At 40.4% G+C, this 14,131-nt stretch overlaps 1 protein-coding gene across 1 annotated transcript; it reads right to left on the minus strand.

Annotated features, from left to right (window-relative positions):
- Positions 1–5,466: 5,466 nt before the first annotated feature.
- fkbp4 (FKBP prolyl isomerase 4) lies at positions 5,467–13,989 on the minus strand. Its single transcript, XM_079567525.1, has 11 exons — positions 13,704–13,989; positions 12,528–12,672; positions 12,300–12,442; positions 12,094–12,214; positions 11,864–12,020; positions 10,316–10,406; positions 10,152–10,235; positions 9,876–10,061; positions 9,401–9,544; positions 9,217–9,312; positions 5,467–5,777 (listed from the first exon to the last, which is right to left on the minus strand). Exons 1-11 carry the CDS (start codon positions 13,794–13,796, stop codon positions 5,685–5,687), a joined length of 1,353 nt encoding a protein of 450 aa, XP_079423651.1. The 5' UTR covers positions 13,797–13,989; the 3' UTR covers positions 5,467–5,684.
- Positions 13,990–14,131: the final 142 nt, after the last annotated feature.

A 14,131-nucleotide genomic window follows, 5' to 3' on the forward strand; every position in this document is an offset into this window, starting at 1 on the left:
TGTTTTGGTATTGACACACACGGAGAACAACTGGAAACTTTAAGTTTTAAGTTAAGCTGGAAAGTAAAGCGTAACCAAATGTTTCACTCTTGACTGACCAGCCAGACGCTCCTCCTTTATGCTAAAAAAAAGCCCAGAACCGTCTGGGCAGCAATAATTCCCGATTTTACACATATCGGACCACTCACAGTACGAGAGGCGGGACTTGTTGTCGCACTCTTCCAAAACATTAAAGATTGCATGCGCGGCGACTGATACGCTGTTTACTTCTGCTCTTACGTCTGTTAATAATTTTGAACATTTAAAATCCCTAAAACCGGAGCAAGAAACAGCATCAGAAGTGTTCTTTGTGAAAAAGGAAGTTTTTGATAAGGGTTCCTGCCGCTTGATCACGTCTGTCAATCATGTCCACTGTGATATCGCTGAGGTCACGTACACTCCTCGATTACGGCTTCAGGAAACTACGGTTTCCCGCTGAAATGTTTTTGCTATATTTTATATGATACCCAGAAAGTGGCAATATTTCTTATCATAGAAGAGCTTACTATACTGTTATATTGTTATATTGTTTTATTGTTATATTGTCATGTTTAGTAGGGCTGAGACAGCTAATCGATCGGTCAACAACTAATCGATTATTGAATTGTTAAGACCCCAGGAAGAATAGCTTAATTTAGTAGCTAATGGGGATCTAAATAAATAAACAAAAACAAACACAACCCAAACTGAGGCAGCTCTTAGTCCATCCGAAAGACAGAAAACCACAGGAGTTAAAATGCAACTTTCCATGCAAATCATGCAATAAATCATACATAGGCAAAACAGGGCGACCTTTCCACATGAGAAAAAAGAAACAGAATGCGAAAAAGAAACAAGGGCACGACTCACATGAACACAAAAAGAAAAGGAGAATTTAAAATCGGCTATTTCGGATCACTGCAAAAGAAAAAGTCACATCATGGACTGGGACGAGGCGCGGGTAATCTGGAGGTAGATGATACATATATGTCATACAGATATACAGATACAGGACGATCTGAAACTAACAAATTCAAGTGCTGGATAAAAGAAGCTATAGAAATCAGGAAACGGAGCACCGACACCATCAACCGTGACGAGGGAGCGTTCCTCCTGTCCCACACCTGGGACACCCTCCTCCAATGATTACGCCCCCTGTTGCCCTGAACCCACCGGGCAGCAGGGGGCGTGGCCAGTCTGTCGGATCTGTTGGGACCGTCAGACAGGTCAAGCCTCGAAAGTAAGATAAGATATAAGATATAAGATAAACCTTTATTGATCTCACAAAGGAGAAATTCACTTGTTACAGTCGGTGTTCAAGAAGATCACTCAGAGTTAATAAAGTGCAAGTGATGACGGGCCGGCCTGTAGTTAGCGGCTGAAACATGAAAAGGTAAAAGATTTCAACATCTCTAACCCTGGTGTCCGACAAAATGAACCCTAAAAGCAATACTGTAACACGAGTAACACAATGAACGTTACGAAGTTCACTACCTCTAAAATATGAATGCTTTGAAAGTTTAATGGCTCTGCAACCAGTGCTCGTTTTGACATAATTTAGTTTTAGTCGTCGTCTTTTTTCAAAAAGACAATAATTTAACTAATTTTAGGTCAACTTTGAATATAGGCTATACGTTTTAAACATTTTATATGTTTTTTTAAACTTTTTTCAGATTCAAATTTGTCTTTGATTTTCATTGATTACAAATGTTTTCTTCCACATTTGATTTTTATTAAGTATTGATTAGCCAAGAGACGCATCTTGAGAACTTGTAGGTGTAATCATCTTTAACTGCTACTATCGTCCTTTTTATTTTGCTGTCACTTCCGTTCCCTCTGAAGTGTGTTCCATAAGCATCTCTTTCTGAACTAAGGCAAGACACTTACATTATAGGCTGTTTGGCCGACCATGCAAGTTTCACTCAAGAGTATTCCCAAGAAGATACTGAGGTTGTGCCAAAATAACATGGGTACTTGCCACTTCAGCATTTTAGCATCAATAGAAAAAAAAACGGATCTGGACACTGGCAGTGGCGACACAAAAATACTTTTTTTTTTTTTAGTAAAAACAAAAATGCATGCTGCAGTAAAGTCGGCCTGGCTTGTGTCAGCGCTGTTAAAATGGACTAAGTTTTTATTTAGGGTGAATATGGGTAAAGTGGGACACTTTAAAATTCAGTTTTTGCACCTCATTTTTTGTTTGGAATTAAATGCCAAAGTCTTTAATGTTATATATTTTAAGGGTTAGGGTTAGGGCTTTAGATGTCTATTTTACACCAGTGGAGGAAAAAAAGTTAAATGTTTAACACAGAAGCTATAATTTTGCCTCGAACACAGGTTGGTCCAATGATACATTTTTCGAGGTGCTATTGGTAAAGTGGGACACTTGTAATTGGTAAAGTGGGACACTATTAACATGTTTTAGTTGGTGAAGTATATGGGAACAAGCATGTTTTAAAGATTTGAAAAAAAAAAAAAAAAAAAAAAAAAAATATATATATATATATATATATATATATATATATATATATATACCTTTTTAATATAATTTATATATTTACATACTTGTCCCACTTTACCCATATTCACCCTATTTCCTTAAATCGTAGGCGCTAGAACGGGGATAGCCAACTTTTCTCACCAATACAATAAAGTTACGAGGCCGCAAAATAAGCTTCTTTTTGTGCAATAGCCTAATCATTAAGGGGATTTCAAGATGCGTAGGTCTAAGTAATTATTAGCTGAAGGAAAAAGTGGTAAAATAAGGATGAAAAAAATAACACGGGGGAAACAGGCTGATTACCTAAAACACACACGCACACACAAGTAAACAAACAAAAAACAAAGACAATGGGGTGTAGAGTAACTCACGGGGGCCCCTGGGATCTCCGTAGAGCGCTACGAAGCCGTAGAGCAGCGCGCCTCCGAGCAGCAGCAGGAGCGCGAACCCCTTCTGCAGTTTATACAGGGATGAGATGCTCTGAACCAGGGACCTCCCGGGGCCCCTGATCCTCATGGTGTGCGGTGGTGACGGTGCCCCCAGTCCGTGGATACTCGCGTCCTCCGGCCCCTCCGCTCAGACTTCGGCCCAAATGAGTGAAGCGTCCTTGTGTTTCTGAGCTCTCCTCCGCTGCGCTCGCCCCCGGGAGGGAGGACAGGGACCTGAGCTCACACCTCCCAGGACTCCCATCAGACAGCCGTGAAGCGTCCGGCACAGGAAACACTCACTACCGGCTTCCACAATAAAGCAGAGGCCTTTGTAAAACTGCTGCGTTTAAGCGTGTAAGTCAAATTGCACACGGGTGTAAAGCCTGTCCCGCCTGAGGGCTGTCCTGTCTGGCGTCAGCAGAAAAGATCAATGTCAGTATTTGAGGGGTCTATATTGTGTCCCCGGAAGCACTAAACGCATGAAGCAGAGCGCTTTACAGGCACAGGTTTAAGGATGGAGGAGCCTTCAGTCTTCACAATTAATAGGCAAAACTCACATTTTTCAGTTTTCAGGTTTTGGGCCAGATTGGTCTCTGAACATATAAGCTTTCACCCGGAAACAGAAAATATGACTAATCTTCACAATAACATGTTTAAATATTGCGCTGATTCAATGTTCCCCCATAGACTTATATGGGAGAACGCAATTTCAAGGGCCTTTTTCTCAAAACACATTTTTCTGTCATTGTGGCGACACTATGTCCACGTCAGTCGGACCTAAAGACTTCACATTTTCCAGCCTTGGACTGAACAATATTTGGAAGATTTTTTCAGAGAGATTTTTTATCATCTAATCCCTTAAGCCCCATTTATTGAGTTTTGAATGTCAAAAAATGATGAATGAAAAAATTAAAGTTTTACAATATTTCCACTAAAAAACAGCTTACTTTAAAACTAAAAAAGAAATCCAAAATCCCCTCTGAGAAAGTCTTGGTAACTCATTCATCAATAAAATGAAACCATAAGTTTGAATGTAGCTCTATCCATTATTCAGATTTAGTCGCTGCAAAGATGGGAAATTTTGGGGCATTTTTAGGCATAAAACACCTTGTTCTTATATGAAAAGATAAAATGACAACTTGAAAACTTGCGATGTATTTTTTTCTTACATTTATGCCAGTGATCTACAGCAAAAGTTTCAAATTGATATCTGTAAATATAAATTTTTTCCCTATTCACCTGCAGTGTCTCGCCTTAATCCGATTAAATGCCTTGAAATAAAGTCATTGATTTAGTATGACATTATATATATGTATGACGTTGTATATCTATTTATTTTATTTTATTCTGTGTGTGTGTGTGTGAGTGAGCGTGTGTGTGTAACGTTTTAATATACCCGGAGGGATGTGAGAGTGGGCCAGGCTTATTGTTGTAAATTTTGTAATCTGTAAAGCAATAAATAAAGTTTGATTTGATTTGACATAAATGAGTAGTTTCAGGAACACTTTTGGACTAATATGATGGATTCTGGGAAACAGGCCAAAAGATTTTAAGAAATGTATACTTCTTTTTTCACTTTAAAAGGTTCCTACTGTCTTCTTCGATAAGACTATTAGTTTTGTTCTTTTAGTAAGACAGAAGGTTGGTTTACCTGACGCTTCTGAGGAAGATCACAGGAAGTGATCGAAACTAGTAAAGCAGTTAAGCTTTAAGCTACTAAACAAACCTTCTGTCTTACTAAAAGAACAAAACAGTAATAGAAAGTAATGTAGTACTCTTTTATTTGAAGAATCAATTTGAGTATGTTTTGTGGTAATACTTCTGCAGCTCTTTCGTTTGGTCTGAAATGGGGAGACTCTTGATGTTTTTTCTCTTATTGCAAATAGTTTTTTATGGAGTTACTAGTTTTTGTGTCACTTTACATCAGATGTGAATGTAGTGACTTCTACTCCAGGGCATCCTTTTACAGTAGTTTACCACCACAGGGTGTGGGGACTCATTCACATCATCACACATGACATTCTCATTATACAATTTGCCATTTATTTCTTATGATAATTTATGTACATATTCCAGTTAAGCTGTATGTTGCATTTTTATTATCTCAGGAACAAGCACAACACTGGGGGAAGTATACAAAATTATCAAAGCAAAAAGGTTGAACAGTCCTGTACCTACAGTATGACTTAGAAAAAATGTTTTGAACAGCTAATCAAGGTTAATTTTCCAAAACTCCACAGTGCTGCTACATACGTACTTAGGGACACAGGCACTCTTAAACTCAAACACAAAATGATCAACAGCCACCTAACTTTGCAAAGCTTGATCAGTAGGCCCATTTAAAAGTGTGAGATGGCTAGCAACAGAAGGGCAATTAATAGGACAAAAGGTAGTGCAAGTATAGTACATATCTAGCCCTTATTGGATAATGCGGGGGCTTTTTCCCATGGTGAGACAACATGCACAGTTCCAAAAGCGGCGCAGGGGTTAAGAACTTGGGCTCGAGGTGTTGGTGGTAGCTTATTTCTTCACATATTCAAATCTTGAGGGGACATTTTTTGCCCATAAGGCAGCGTTGCCCATCCGGAAAGCTGCCACTCATAAAATGCATGCCCAGAATCAGTGCTTTTGCTTTTTTTTTTCTTTTTTTAATCCCATACATGCTCATCGCTGCATCACGCACTCAGACACACCCACGGGGCAACGCGCAAATGTCCGAATCAACCGCAGACCAGGCGCTACTCCTTCACCTCCGTCACTTTCTCTCCATTCTCCACCTCCATGGCTTCATCGCTGTTCTCTTTGCCTTCACTCTTCATTCCAGTGTCTTTCTGGAAAATAAAAGAGAAATATTGTTTTCACTGACACACAGATTGAACATTTGGAAGAGGCCCATCTACTTGTACACACCAAGATGAGCTCTCTTACATTATGAGTTATTACAATAGAAATGTCCACTATCGTCCCAATAACCCGTCACTCAGTATAGCTGTAGACCCCGCACTAAGTAGACCAGTGGTTCCCAACCGTTTTACTGGAAGCCCCCCCTGCACATTCCACTCCAAAAACTATGGCCACTACAAATGTATATAAGTTGTAGTAAAAATAATTTCAAACAAACTGCAATTGGAGTGTTTTATGCACCCGTACTCCTTATTTGATGATTTTTACTCATGACCCTTTGACCAGACAAACCTCTGTAATGACTGTGTAGTCTAGTGTAAAGTGACCTACTCCTGCAGCTGCAGAAAGGAGTGAGCCCGGTGTCCAGAGCACCAGCAGAATGAGCGACGACATCTACAATATGTTCGCTAAACTCAGGAAATAGAATTGAAGAGACAGTGGAATGTTTATGGATAAATATTAGGGGTTCAGCTCTCACAGTTCAGTTCACAGTGCAGGACACGCGGTTTGGTGCATCACGGTGCAATCTAAGAAAGAAAGTTGGTTTTGAAATGAAATAGCCTAATGATCGTTATTAGAGAGTATTTATAATCTTAAATAAATAAAATTGTCAATGCTTTCAAAGCTGCTTTACAATAAAATGTACCTCTGGGCTCACAATACGTGAAAGCAAAATAGCACGGAGGCTAAAGCACTCGGTGCAGCGCGTTTGATTTGAAGCTCTACTTTGGCCAGGTCTTGGACAACATTCTGCGTGTACTTTCTTTAGGAGACAAAGCTTTTGAGACGGAATATGGTCAGGATTAGATCTTACGCATTTGTCTGCGCCTCTGACATTACGCAGCACTGGATCTATAATGAACCAGAGCCTTGGTCACCTGCAGGAGCGACTTAAACAACGACACACAGATTAAATTGTTTCTGAGGATGTCACTGTACAGGTGCAAAGCTAGATAACCTGCAGTTTAGCGGTGACGGTGACTCACATCGCCCTGTTTGGATGCGCACACAGGCACGGCAGTCAGATCTCGTGCACTCGTGTTGCTGTGACGCCGGGTTATCGTCGGACAGCAGTACAGCAATGCACCGCGGTCCATATTGACCCGTGGCCAATGGCCGCGGCCGGTGGGACGGTCTCGTGGCGGCCCCTGGCCAAAGCCCGCAGGCGGAGGGACTGTCACGTGGGGGCCGGCCGCACAGTTCTGGGAAATAAACATGGCGGCACCCCATGGACCCACCCCGCGATTGCGTTTTATATTATAGATTATAGATGGCTCCAAACGGGGTGAAGTTAGAAGCGACCACGCTCTTCCACAGGCACGCACAAAGACCAGACAGGTACGTATCAACTTGTCTAAGCTCAGGTAAGAACAGATCCCAGTATGGAAAAACGGTGGCCTGTTCCTTTAAGGCTAGTGGCTAGGGCAGGGTCAGAGTTAAGCTGATTGATATATGTATGCCGTTTCACTTTCATGAGATCGGCTGATGTACCAACTCACCTACAAAAAAAGTTACAATTAGCTGATGCACAAAAAAAAAAAAAAAAAAAAAAAAATTGCACCCAGGAAACAGACGTACGCACTCCCTTTATTGAGAAGCAGAAGCAGCTACACCCACAGAGTCATATTCTGCAAAATACTATAGGCAGGACAAAGGCTCACTTCATGGCCATGTCCTTACCGTTGTGCATCCTTGTTTGCATTACTGCTAATCCTCCGTTGAATGAGACCAAGGTTTTTGTCACGTACTGACATGTACTGTGGCATTCTGTGTAAAATAGGAATCAATATATATCAAGACAACGATTAAAGGCACCGTTGAAACATTAGCATAGCATTACAGAAATAAAAGCAATTGTCTTAAGCCTGTATCACTATCACAGCCCAAAACATAGTCAGCAAGCTGGCTACACAACTCCTATACTTGATTTTCTGATTACAAACCTGCACATTTACATGTTGGTTGTGGTCCAAACTCATTCCTTTTCTAACATATTTGCAGCATCCCAATTCTTCACAGGGACGATTTTATTGCTACACTTCACAACTTGTAGGGTCACTTTCACACAAATGCAAAATAACAAACCAAAAACCAAAGTTTCTGAAATTGACATATATGCTTTATATTTGGGCGGTGTTTTTCTCACAAATGTCTGAGTTTAAAACAATCAATCCATTGTTGCATGTGCAGAATGTGTAAGCCAGTGTGTACAGTCTGTAAAAAGCTGCAGGATGTGGAAGAAGTGGTTGAAAGACGGTCAGATTTGTGATCATTAGCTGGATAATCGGGTAATAGTTACAAATGTATGAAGGTACAAGTTTAAAAAAAAAACAAACCTGTATATAATTGTAATTGCTAGTGTAAATACTGTAAATATTGCATCTAAATGTTTGTTGATGTGATCCTTTTGCCGGTGCTTTATATGTATTTTTTTTTTCATCTGCTGCCGGCAAAAACACGAGTGACGGAGATAAATAAGTTGCAGTATAATTTGAGGGCTGAAATGAATAGAATGAGTCGAAGCAATCTGCTGAGACCAAAATCTTTGGCTTTTGTGCTTGAGAGTGGTACATGACAACAACATTTAACACAATCCACCTCCCCCCCCAAAAAAACTAACAAACAAAAATGCAAATTTTCTATATATGTAAACACGTCTTACACACACATTCCCTTTGGCGTAAAAAAAAAATCAAGTGGGTTCTCTCCTTTAAAAATCTTTGGTTATCGGACATAATAAAGTTAAGTATTTCCCCCCCTGCATGTTCCAGCAATGTCCTAATGTGTAGAATGAGCTCAGACCTTTTCACCACAACTGCCTCTATCAGGCATTGTCACTCAAAAAGTTGTTAATTTGGGTCCAAAGTGCCGTCATGCACGAGCTTAACATAGAACCTGCAGTTACAAGTAAGACCTGAAATGGCAGTAGTGAGTATAAAAATGACCAACTTGCATTAGTTGTCTAAACAATTACTTACTTGATGCACAATTAATGCTGATTACCCACGAAAAAGTGGTTCTATTTAATCTCTCCTGGTCGTGTGAGAGTAACAGAATAATAATTAGGTAATGTAAGCCACAATTAAAATTATGTATTTTCCTCCCCCTACATGTTCCAGCCATGTCCTAATGTGTAGAATGAGCCCAGACCTGTTCACCACAACTGCCTCTAAAATCATGCACTGTCACTCAAAAACGTGTTACTTCGGGTCTGAAGTGTTGTCATGCACGAGCTTAATATAAAACCTGCAGTTATGCGTAAGACCTGAGGTGGCAGTAGTGAGCAGTAGTGAGTGACGAACTTGCATCTAGCCCCTTTAAGTCAAATTTAAGATTTTATGAAACTGCTGCTTATTTTATGTTTACCTTGGAATCACGCTCTGCAAACTTCTGAAACATGTTGGCATAGATGCGTTTGTCCTTCTCATGCTCCTCCTTTAAACGTTTCTGACACAGGGCAACCTGAAATAATCCGTAAACAATGATTTGATGAACATTTGGAGACTCACATCCACCACTGTTTTTTGTCTTTTTTACTACAAAGCAATACCTGGCTTTTGGCGGCCTTGTTGGACGGATACAGCTGGATGACCCTCTGGAAATCGTCCTTCGCCCTCTCAAACTCCTTCATGGCAAAGAACGCCTCCCCTCTTCTGAACAACGCTTTCTCATTAGTAGAGTCCAGCTCCAAAGCCTGACAGCATAAAAATAAAACATTTGAAGGGGAAAGGGGTAACTGCAGAGCTACAGACAGTCTGATAATGGATTTACTGGTAGTTATCAAAGTCCAGTTACTCATTAAATGCTTTTACAGTACACCCCTGACCCCTAGTGGTAGTGTAGCACAATGCTTAGGTGGATATGTGAAGAAACATTGCACTCGGTTAATTTATGGGTGCTTGAATTGGAAATCCTCCTGCTCTCGCATGTCAAAATAAGTACGAGAAAAAGTTTATTTCATTATTTTTTAGGGATATGAAAATAAGTGGACCATGTGTGTGGGCTTATGGGAGTGTGATGATCACCTTGTCACAGTTGTCCAGAGCGGGGCTAGGCTCCTGGATCTTCAAGTAGCACATGGCCAGGTTGAGATAAGCAGCCAGCCGCAGGGCTTTGGCTTTCTTCTCATCTTCCTCTTGTAAACTTGACTCATGTTCGAGCCAAGACACAATCCTTTTATACTGCACTGACGCCTGCTTGTATTTACCCTCCTGACGACACAGAAGTAAATTACAATAAAACAAATGCACATTTAGACTCGGACATAAACAACTTATTTCATACAGCTGTTTAAGTCACACCTTAAAATACTGTGTCCCCTTTTCTTTCACAATGACGCTCTGTTCCAGCTTCTCCAGTGTGTTCATCTCCCACGACTCTTTAGCCTTCAGAATAAAAAAAGAAGACGATAAATGAACAGTTACGTCTGCAAAACTCTAATGTTAGCTTTGATTGTTGTCATTACCTTCTCAAACGCTGTTAGCTTTATATTGTATTGTAAGGTTGCTCCACCGGGAACACCGAGCTTCTCATTTCCTGCATTCCCAAAACCATATCTGCAAGACAGATGTAATAACATTATGACATGCCATGTACTGACAGACCAGTTTTTGTCCGTAGGATTGATCATCCATTCTCTCATGAACAGAAACCACACTGATAATTCGGTTAATGAGTCATTCACAAATATGAAACTAATTTGATTTGCAGCTGAAGTTAAAAGTACTCTCTATCTAAAATCAAACCACAGCGTTTTGCGAATGTGGACATATCATGCATGATTCTGGCTACATAAAACTACTTTGAGTCACCTCAGAAATGATCCTTCATGTTTTATATTTTGAATAATATTAGTTGTGTGTATGGGAAAGACACTTGATGAGTAAAGGCTGCTCTGATCACCACTCAACACTGGCAGCAGGGGAAATTAACCATGATAAAAACATGATACGACTCACTATTTTAAAGGAATAGGCCACCGTTTTTATATACTAAGATATGTTCTTACCTCACTTTAGTCGAGTTAATATATCCCCGTCTGGTCATTGTCCGCGCGCTCTGTCACGCAAACGGAGCACATACGCAGCCTCTCCCATATGTGACATAGCTCCGAAAAAGCTCACGATAGAAGCTACCAAGCTCTTCCACGTGTTCCCTATTTAAATAAAGTTACGTGAAGTGTTTTCATGCGAAGTATATTTACACAGAAATGTAACGTGTCGATTTTATAAGCAAATAAAAAGGGGGACTATATTGTGAGGCGTAATGATACGAGGAGCACAGCGTCCGCGTAGTAACTCCTAAAGACTTCCCCCCGCTCACTTCCGTCAATAACCTTTAGGAGTTACTGCGCGGACGTTTTACTCCTCGTATCATTACGCCTCACAATATAGTCCCCCTTTTTATTTGCTTATAAAATCGACACGTTACATTTCTGTGTAAATATACTTCGCATGAAAACACTTCACGTAACTTTATTTAAATAGGGAACACGTGGAAGAGCTTGGTAGCTTCTATCGTGAGCTTTTTCGGAGCTATGTCACATATGGGAGAGGCTGCGTATGTGCTCCGTTTGCGTGACAGAGCGCGCGGACAATGACCAGACGGGTATATATTAACTCGACTAAAGTGAGGTAAGAACATATCTTAGTATATAAAAACGGTGGCCTATTCCTTTAAGCAAAACCATGTTAAAAAATCGATAGCATCATAATAAACACAGGGAGGATCCAGTGATAGTTCATGGCTTTAAAAAGGCGGAGTAAACAACAAATCCAAGATATACAAATTGGAGCACTTCTGTAGTAGAAGAAGAAACGACCAAAGTGAACACAACTATTCAAACCTGCAGGAATGAAACAAATACTTCTTTTGACAACTCCTGAAACCTTCTGTATATTAATTTGTCTCTAATAATTACAACGCTTATTAGATTTGATCACAGCTTTATAATTATGCAATTGCGTGTAACGGGAGTCACCAGAAGCCACAGGAGATAATGAGGAGATCATACTTGGGCTTTATCGTGAAGAGTGCTTCTTCTCCTTGCTCCATTGCCATGATGCCTTTCTCTACTCCCGGCGGTAAGTCAAAACTGTCTCCATCACCAACTTCAAACTTCAATTCCCGTTCATAAAATACATGTCCATCCAATGTGCCTTGCACGGTAACTAAAATAAAAAATATGGATGAGTGAACTGTTTTAAAGAAAGGTTCCATAGCGTGCCTTTTAAAGTGGTTTACCTTCTACGGCAGCTCCTTCATTGGGCTTGGAATAACCTTGGCCTTTAGTGATTATGCGACGGATGATTCCTCCATCTTCATCCTGAGTTATGTCCTCTCCATGGAAATCAAAAAGTTCGACCTATTGGAGACATGGTGTCACTGTTAGTTAAGAACAGACAGTTATGTGTATACATTTACTTTTATCTACATATTGTCCCTCATACCTCAAAAACAAGGGTAGCATTAGGGGGGATCTTTGGTGGGCTGCCTGCAGACCCATAAGCGTACTCTGGTTTACAAATGAGCTGGCACAGTTCACCAACTTTCATCGTGGCCACGCCGATATCCCATGCCTTGATCACTTGACCTTAGAAAGAAACAATAAAAGTCACATAGCCATACGACATCAGAGGCCTGTCAATGTACAGTGGGTGAATGACGAACAAACCTACCTTTGCCCAACTCAAAGGAAAACTTCTCTCCTCTGTCTCTGCTGGAGTCGAAGTGAGTGCCATCCAGAAGTGTGCCCACATAATGTACAAAGACTTTGTCACCAGTCATAGGCAGTTCTGTGCCTGTGCCTTCCCTTTTCACCAGCTGCAAAACAGAAAACAGATGGACATCAACACAACGTAGAGCCTTGTGCACGTATGGCTAGACAAGGGCTTTTGCTGACTGTGTTCAATTTGGCTACATGTCTGTTTATCGATTATTATTACATAATAATAGAAACTTTTGGTGTTCTGTGTTGAGCGATGAGTACCTTTACTGAGGTTTGATTTTTTTTTTTTTTTTGGCTTTTGATGTTAGACTGTTATGTTTAATAGAGAGAACCCTTTGAAAAAAGATGACACATCTCAAGAGGTAATGTAGAATATTCTTCTGAAGACGTAATCTAGAATATTCTTCTGAAGACGTAATGTAGAATATTCTTCTGAAGAGGTAATCTAGAATATTCTTCTGAAGATGTAATCTAGAATATTCTTCTGAAGACGTAATCTAGAATATTTTTCTTCTTAAATGGCAACCTAGCATAAAGAATAATGTTTGGACTGGGACCTAAGAACAAATACAACACACACAGTGTATTTCTGTGCTCTTGGTAACATCTTTTAAACCAGGATAAGGTTTATGTTCTACTAAAGTTGATGTTTACTGAAGCAGAAGAGCAAACATGCTGGCCTATCTATAAATTAAGCACAAAAAGGTCTAAGCAACAAAGTGTGGCAGGTTAGTGTCAATAGTCTATCTTAAACATCATATTATATTTTATAACATACCCAAACATAAATGTTTGATGCATCGATACCTCTAAATACAGCTATTGCACGACATGCAGTTAACCAACTGAGTCATAAAACGCAAAAGAAAATATATCCTTATGCACCGTTGTAAGCTAGAAACACAGAGGACTGCTGCTTGTTGATGAAACAGATGGGCTGTCACCTTCACAACGTGCTTTTATTATCATGTATCAATGTGATTGAGCCATTATAGCATTAACATTACATCTGACAGAGTTGTGCGTGCAATCAATAAATTGGCTTATGTAGCCCAGTTAGCTTAGCCTCGCCAGGGTTTGATAAACAACCCATTAGCACATGTAAATAACGTGCATTCGCGATTACCTTTAACACACCCCCGTCTTTCTTCAGCGTTATGTCCTCTCCTTCCATTGCTATCGCGTGCTGCCCTTCTGTCGCCTGTTCGTCTGCAGTCATTGGGATTTCCTCCTCCTTATGCTGCTGCACAGAGTTATTTGACGTTTCCCTGCTAATATGCTAAAGCTAGCTGGTCAATTCACTTATAAACTATGGGCACCTTGTAGCTGGCTAAAGCTATAAACCTCACAAAGGCTCCCCTAGCGCAGTTTGCTCGTGCACTTTGCTACAGCCCGATAGAAAATGCGGTTGTGTTTGGAGCTGCAGGCGTGTGTTCAGACAGGCTTCAGGGGCTTCAGATCCACGTTGCCGCCTGTTGGCAGATCGCTGCTGTGAGAAGAATATAAGAGAAGGGCAGAGAACTTTCCAGACATTACAGTCAGAATCTGCTCCTG

The sequence above is a fragment of the Gobius niger genome (genome assembly GCF_951799975.1).
Source record: "Gobius niger genome assembly, chromosome: 12".
In the NCBI taxonomy this organism is placed as follows: Eukaryota; Metazoa; Chordata; class Actinopteri; order Gobiiformes; family Gobiidae; genus Gobius; species Gobius niger.

What these genes read in the sequence shown, in the direction of transcription:
- fkbp4 (XM_079567525.1), bottom strand. Translation starts at nt 13,796, where the DNA reads ATGACTGCAGACGAACAGGCGACAGAAGGGCAGCACGCGATAGCAATG. An exon ending in TGAAGGAGCTGCCGTAGAAG is followed by an intron (nt 12,021 to 12,093) that starts GTAAACCACTTT and finishes TTTTTATTTTAG; the next exon opens with TTACCGTGCAAGGCACATTG. An exon ending in TTGCAGAGCGTGATTCCAAG is followed by an intron (nt 5,778 to 9,216) that starts GTAAACATAAAA and finishes TTTATTTTCCAG; the next exon opens with AAAGACACTGGAATGAAGAG.